The following is a 7,835-nucleotide window of genomic DNA, read 5'->3' on the forward strand; positions in this document are numbered from 1 at the left end:
CAATTCCCACAAACCAGACAAGGGATTAATGTTTTCCCCAAAGTACCCCATATATTTCCTATCATGGGTCAAACAGGGGATGGGAATTAAAGGACTCATCCCACGTCTTATCTCAATACAACTCCCAGCTCTAAACTCCTATTCCACTTTCTAAATATTGCCAAACACACTGTGAGAACCAGGACTGAAACCAGTTCATGGTTTTCACCTCTGAATCTCTGGTCATGGTATGTACGAACGTGAGGGTGTGGTGGACCACATCCCCTTACCTTTCACTCGGTTGTTGGTGAGATTGATTCTAACAACAATAAGTCATTTAATTTATTTTCATGAACTATGGTCCATAGTTCTTGTTATCTCGGCAACTAAGTCCTGTTACCACTCAAAACCCTCAGGTCCTGGTTAAGAAATAACTATCGCAAAAAAAAGAACGAATTATCGCAGGGCCAAATTTTAAAATGCATTATTCAGGTCTGCTGCTAGCTAAAGATGTTCAGTTCTACATTGATCTGATGTGGTTTTTGTAGCTTTGCATAGAAAACAATACTGCCTTCAATTCTCCCCCCATTTCTTCATGCTAGCTAGTGACGATCTGTTCCAGCCCAACACACTTTTGTGATTCCGAGGCATTAGTTTGCTCTAACGGACCAGGTTTGGCTGTGTATTTGCCGATCATGGACAAACTGGAGGAGTATCTATCTAGTTTCATGATTGTATTTTTGAAGTTAGGCATATGGACGGACTCTCGAATCTCGAGTAGAGTTCTCTGTTTCTCACAAAGGTCATATTGATGGTTCCCCACACAGTTTGTGATTTTGCATATAATATAATACAGTGGCCAGTAGAGGTACCTTTAACCAGTGCTCAACAAAGTTGCTAAAGTTGGAAGACTAAGATGAAGACCTAAAAGCATTCGATTGATTGGAGATGCAAGTTTTCAATTAGTGTGGGAGGATTGCATTGTCTACCACTTGCTTTAGAGGAAAGCGATGTGCCCAATCAGCTACAGAAAAAGGATTCTTTTAGAGAGAAAACATATATTTGTATTGGCACACTTGGGTTCACCTCTTGCTGTCAAGTTGAGCATTCGTATTCACTCTTCTCCCGAGAAGCCGAGGTCTCCTGAAATGAGATGGCACCTGGCAGACAAGATAGTATCACGTTTAGCAAAAGCATGATTTTTCTTTTTGACATTTAGCAAAAGTATCTATCTTTTCTTTTTGTGGGACGCAATCAATCATGTTTATTTTCTTTTCTTCTGGAGGAAGAGAATCAGGATTCCAAAGAGTGCATAAAGTTTGATATGGGCATCTTAATGTAATAATGAATCTGTGTAAGTGGGAGCTCCAGTGATGACTGAGACTGACTGACCATCATCCGTGTGAAAGCCTTTTCAGGACCGCATCGATAGACAGTTTGTCTGTCCACTCCATGGAAGAATTCTCCAACTAGCTCTACCACTATATAATACTAGTAGTAAGAGTAACAAACCCATAGCATCATCATCGCCAGACACCATATATCACCACCACAAGTTCACCATGACGACCTACCTGCTGCTGCTCCTCCTCCTGGCTGCAACAATCATGGTGGTGGCCAGCCAGCAAAACCCTCCTAGCACACCGGCACCGATAACGCTGCCGGGGTGCCCCGACAAGTGCGGCAAAGTGAGCATCCCTTACCCCTTCGGCATCAAGGATGGCTGCTACCTCCCAGGCTTCCACATCATCTGCAATGACACCTTCCATCCCCCCCGCGCCTTCTTTCCCGCTGATAATCCTTTAGGCTGGACGCAAACCAGAACCGAAGTAATTTACTACTCCACCAGCCACATCCCCGAGCCAGATAAGTTTATCAACTCATCCACGTCGCCTGTTGAGCTCTCCGGCGTGTCCCTGGTGGAGGGGAAGCTACTGGTGCAAGCCCCGTTCAGCTACGACTGCACACTCAACTTGTCGTGGAACACGGCGAGAACGATGACTATGCAATTCCCGTATGAGAGTAAGTTCCTCCTGTCACATGGAAGCACCGTGCTGATGGGCATCGGGAGCTCTGCCCAGGCCCGTCAGGCCCTTGGTCCCAGTTGTGACACGTACGAGGGACTCTACCTCCCCAAGGGCATCAACACGACGGCGTGCTCAGGGTTGGGCTGCTGCCAGGTCGCCATACAGCCTGAGCCGCCCAAACCGGGCTTTTTCAACGTCCACGTGTATCTTGAGAGGGAGTACTACAGAACCAAAGATTACGGAACCAGAGGTTGCTCCTACGCCATGCTTGCGGACAAGTCCTGGTACAACTTCACGACCATGGACCTCGACGGCGACGTTTTCTTGCGGAGGAACGACGCCGGAGGGGTGCCCGTCGTGCTAGACTTCGTGGCCGGTTTTCATCCATGTCCGCGACCTCACCAACCAGAGCCCAAGGGATACGCGTGCACCAGCCACAACAGCATGTGTGTCGAAGTCCCCTTGTTGTACACCGATGGGTACATCTGCAGGTGCATGGACGGGTACGAAGGCAATCCTTATATACCAACTGGTGGTTGCCAAGGTAAAATACTAGACCTTGCATCAATTCATCTAGTAGGAGTATCTGTGGCATTAATTCATCTATCTATTTATATTAACAACTATGCACGCTTGCCTGGTTTGTAGACATTAATGAGTGTGAGCGGCCAGATCTGTACCCTTGCCATGGGATATGCCAGAACATGGTAGGAGGATACAAATGCACCTGCCCTACTGGAACCAGGGGCAATGCCACACAAGGGCGTTGCACCGATATATTTCCTCTACAAGCAAAGCTGTCACTAGGTAACCAACTTAATTACCCTCAACCTATCATCTAAAGAACTAACCCAATCAAGATGAGTACGCATATGATTTGGCAAATTTGTTTGACTGTCTTTATATATTGCGGCATGGTCTGATCCAACTTTTTACTCACTGACCTTATATCTGCTCGTTGATCACATAATCACAAAGGTTCACTTGTGCACAAGACCTATAAATGGTTTGACCTATAAGGTATATAATGTGGTTTCTTTGCTCCCCGTATATAGGTGCAACCGGCGGTCTTTTTCTCATAGCACTTTTGGGGTTTGTCGTTCTTCTCCGTAGAGAGAAACGAAAGATGAGACAATTTTTTGAGAGAAATGGCGGCCCTGCACTAGAAAAGGCAAAAATAATAAAGATCTACACAAGAGACGAGCTCAAGCAGATTATAAAAAGCACAAATTTTATCGGCAAGGGTTGCTATGGTGAAGTTTACAAGGGCTTTCTTAATAATCAACTAGTTGCCGTAAAGAAGCCCATTAAGGACAATATTGCACCAAACGAGCAATTTGCAAACGAAGTCATTATTCAATCTCAAGTCATCCACAAGAACATTGTTAGGCTCATAGGTTGTTGCCTGGAAGTTGATATGCCGATGCTAGTTTACGAGTTCCTCTCCAGAGGTAGCCTCGATGACACTCTTCACAACAACAACAACGACGACAAGAAGGTGACTCTTGACTTAGATAAACGTCTAAATATTGCTGCAGAATCAGCCGATGGTCTTGCTTACATGCATTCAAAAACTAGCAAGACAATTCTACATGGTGATGTGAAACCAGCAAATATACTCTTGGATGATGAGTATGTACCAAAGATATCTGACTTTGGTATATCAAGGTTGATAGCCAAAGATAAAGAGCACACCTTAACAGTCATTGGCGACAGGACTTACATGGATCCAGCATATCTACAAACTGGCCTACTGACAGAGAAAAGTGATGTCTACAGTTTTGGAGTTGTACTGTTGGAACTTGTAAGTGGGAGGAAGGCCACATATTTGGATAATAATAGCTTACTAAGAAACTTCCTTGATGCTCAGAAAAAAGAGAAGATACCAACCGAGTTGTTCGACAAGGAATTTGAAGAACCAAGAGATTTGGAGCTTCTTAGTAGCATTACAAGGGTTGCCATGGGATGTCTTAGTCTTGATGTGGATGAAAGACCAGCAATGACGGATGTAGCAGAGCGCCTTCTCACATTGAAGAGATGTCGTGTGTAGTTATAGATATAAATGTATGCATGCTTTCAGATTGTAGTACGAAGAACATGTATGCTTTGCTCAACAAGATAGGTATGAGTTTCGTCCAACTGTTTTCATGTAATAGAAGCGGGGAGGTGTGCCTTTGCTCTAAGAAAACTATGAATGAATTCGTAAGATCTGGAAGTAAAAGCGTGTTTATGGCAAGGAATCTCAATGGATTAATAAAATTTATCTTCTGATAGTATTAGCCTTTTGAAATATAATGGTCGGTGTTGGTTGTTGATTAGCTTGAATATCTGATAGCCACAACATACTGATATAGGGCATGAAATTGGAGTACCAAATATTACTCAGTGGATTTGTGGACTATCTATGTTGCTTCATAATATGCATGTTCAATGCATTTGAACAACTCTGGGGGTAATGATGTCTTGAAATGCTTCATGTGCAAAGATCTTCACCTTCAATGCAGCCTTCGGTTTCTTAATGCTGATGACGCCACATTTTCAGGAAGCAGCACCACCCCACCATTTTCTTCTTTTTATTTTCATACAAAAACCACTCCACTCATGTACTTACAACAAACTAGTCCCCAGAAAAATATATACAATAAATTCAGTTTCAATATTGCAACCAGCAGACCCCCCTTGTTTTCCTTTTGAGCACTCGCAACCCTGCTTGTGGACCCAGCTGTAAGCGTGTGAATAGTAGGGAAACCATATCCACCAACCACCACTCATTGCTGCCCAATGCCATGTGTTTGCTCTTGGGCCTCAGTGGAGTTGAGATGGCTGAAGCTTTTGTTTTGGTGTCTCGCTGCTGGGTGGAATCTGGTGAAATTTTTGTTTTGGTGTCGTGGTTTAACTAAAACTACCACCACAATTCTATGATCCATGCAGTACGGCATCAGTTTCTTCTTCAGAGGCCAGCGGTTATGAGTGAACTTTATCAATGGGTCTATCCTGTGATAAAGAGGTACTCTTCGTACAAAATAGGTTTGGTTGCTGATATCTAGGTTAGATAGAGGCAAGGTTTGAATTTGAACTATATACGAGTGACGAGTCCCAAGATTTCTTGTTCTTGTGTAAAACTGGCAATATTACATTAATTAAGCACTAGTAGCAAGGCATTTTGGTGTGTTTTCCTTCACCTTTTCTATTAATGTCACTTCTCTTTACATGCATTATAAAGGTTGTTTTGTCCTGAATGGATATCCTCGTGTTTAGTTTAAATATCAAGTCACCCTATGTACTAGTACTACTATGCATTTTGGATACAATGATACACCGATAATTCATGCCATACGGATTTATTGAAATGTTACTTCATTATGAAATTTGATATATACTCAGTGTCATCATGTCACGAACCCTGCCATGTGATGAGTTCTAGTGAGCACGGAAGGAGGGGACAGAACAGCTGGAGCAGAGCACGGGAGAGCAAGCTGAACAATTCAAACGCTCTACTAACATCTACAGCCGGGCGCCTCAAACACCTCTCAAACGCCCGCGACAACAGCATGGTCATTGACCAGTGAGAAAAAAGTGACCCACATGGGTGTCTCAAACAGGGCACAAATGCCCGGACGGACCGTCACCCCTCATATCCATCCCATATCTGGGAGGAATATAAGGAGGCCCGGACGCGACCGGGCGCGTCCGCCACATTTGATCGGGCCCATACTGGCCCATCCGACCCCACATATATTAGTCACATCCGCTCCGAGGACCAAACCCTAGCCACTCCACTCCACGTCACTCCCCACCCCCCCCCTCCCCCAAAGCTCCCGTCCGGCCTTCTGGCGGGAAGCGGATCTGACTCTAACCACTCTGGATCCTTTGCCTAGGGTGTCGTCTCATGCGGGTTGGAGGAGGCTATGGCCGTCCGCATTGCCCTCTGTCGCTCGAGGGAGCACTGGGCCCGGTCGACGACGGGATCTGTCGGGCGTGAATCCATTGCATTGGTTCAACTGGCGCTCGTATCCTTTGGTGCTGGATCATCGCGGTTTGTTAGCCTCCCCATCTCCGGTCTGCTAGAGTATGAGAGCTACCAGGACTGGTGTGCCCGCCTAGGGAAGGAGAGGATGATGGCGGACAAAGCCTGCCTAGCTGCCGACATGGGGGCGATGGAGGCCGTGGATTGGGCAACCCACGCAACCCTAGAGGAGGAAGTCATATGCGCGCGCATCTTAAGGAAGTGGCAACAGAGGAACACGTGCATCCTCGCTCGAGAGCAAAATTGGGCTATCTGTGCCATGGCCGGACCCCCCCCCCCCCACACACACACACAAAGAGGAGAAGCAGAACAATGATAGGTCTCACAGCTGCAGTGAACAACAGATCGAGCATGATTCATTTTGTGTTTTCGACCGCTAGTACCGGGAGAAGGACAGCAAAGGCGTGTGGAATGGCAAGGGCAGACGTTGGTTATCTTCTCCATAGCTAGTATGTAGGTAGAACCTAACAATTTTTGGTAGTCCTTGGCATGTTCTGACGTAGTAGTAAGACGATTAGTGTTGCATCATTTAGGTTATGTTGCGTGTCTTTGCATGAATTTGAGATTTTCTAATTGAGGTGTCCAATTGTACAAAAGAAACTTTTATATGTGACTGGTTAGTGCTCGCGGACGCGGCCGGACGTGTTTGCGGGCATTCGAGGGCCCAGATTTGTTTTCCGTGGCTCTAGATGCTCTCAAGCAAGCACCCCACAGAGCTGCGCGATTTAGTGGCCCAGAGTGGGCTACTTGAACAGCCGGTTGGCTGTGTAGTGTGTAGTGCAAGTCGATGTGTCGTCGACAGCTGTCCAGGCCTCAACGATCACGGGCGTTCCCCTTCTACCTAGAGCATGGTTAATAATACAGCCAACTGCTAGCTATGTGAACATGATATGGCATCTCGAGTTAGCATACAGCCAACTTCATATTGTACAGGTGCTAAGAGTGCCACATAAGCAAAAAACTGCTGTGGTAAAGCAATTAAAGAAGAGAGAGCATTATGGTGACCTTAGAGCATGGTTAATAATACAGTTAATGGTCGGCTATAAGAAGTTGCCATGTCATCTACAGGCAACCTCTTAGCCGGCATTCTATAATAGTAAGTTTTAAATATGTACTAGTTTATCAATAGTTGGCCCATCTTACATCCACACAAATCATCTTGGGTCTCGTGTTGCAGCTGGCTACTAACCAAGAACCCGCTTCTCTTCTCCCTCCTCTTCTCATTCCTGAACCATAGAGAAATACACATAAAAACAAACAAACTTAATGAATTGTTAACACGGCTACAAAATAATATGGTTATGTTAGCAACTTAAACTAGTAGAAAAGGGGGCAATGGTCCAGGCCGGGTCAGCCCATTAGTCCCGGTTCAGTCCAGAACCGACACCAATGGTGGCATTGGACCCGGTTCGTGAGCCCCGGGGGCCGACCGGGCCACGTGGGCCATTGGTCCCGGTTCGTCTGGACCTTTTGGTCCCGGTTGGTGGGACGACCCGGGACCAATGGGCCTCGCTCCTGGCCCACCACCATTGGTCCTGGTTGGTGGCATGAACCGGGACCAAAGGTTGCCCTTTGGTCCCGGTTCATGCCACCAACCGGGACCAATGTGGTGCCTATATATACCCCCTCGCGTAAGAGCAGAGCACACTGCTATGTTTTTTCTGGCAGCCGAGGGGGAGAGGGCTTGGTGGTGCTCTAGCTCACCTCCTATGCACACAAGGTGTTTAATGGAATGCCCGAGCCACACTACTTAAGCTTTCTCCTCTCCAAGCTCGACCTCCAAGCTCCATTTTCCTCAATAT

At 46.1% G+C, this 7,835-nt stretch overlaps 1 protein-coding gene across 1 annotated transcript; it reads left to right on the plus strand.

Moving 5' to 3' along the window:
* The first annotated feature begins 1,521 nt into the window (after positions 1-1,521).
* LOC123067002 (wall-associated receptor kinase 1) lies at positions 1,522-4,279 on the plus strand. The gene is made up of 3 exons (XM_044489965.1): positions 1,522-2,550; positions 2,655-2,813; positions 3,062-4,279. The coding sequence occupies exons 1-3, from the start codon at positions 1,542-1,544 to the stop codon at positions 4,054-4,056; spliced, it is 2,163 nt and encodes a 720-aa protein (XP_044345900.1). The 5' UTR covers positions 1,522-1,541; the 3' UTR covers positions 4,057-4,279.
* Positions 4,280-7,835: the final 3,556 nt, after the last annotated feature.

The sequence above is a fragment of the Triticum aestivum genome, chromosome 3B, assembly GCF_018294505.1.
Source record: "Triticum aestivum cultivar Chinese Spring chromosome 3B, IWGSC CS RefSeq v2.1, whole genome shotgun sequence".
Classification (NCBI taxonomy): domain Eukaryota; kingdom Viridiplantae; phylum Streptophyta; class Magnoliopsida; order Poales; family Poaceae; genus Triticum; species Triticum aestivum.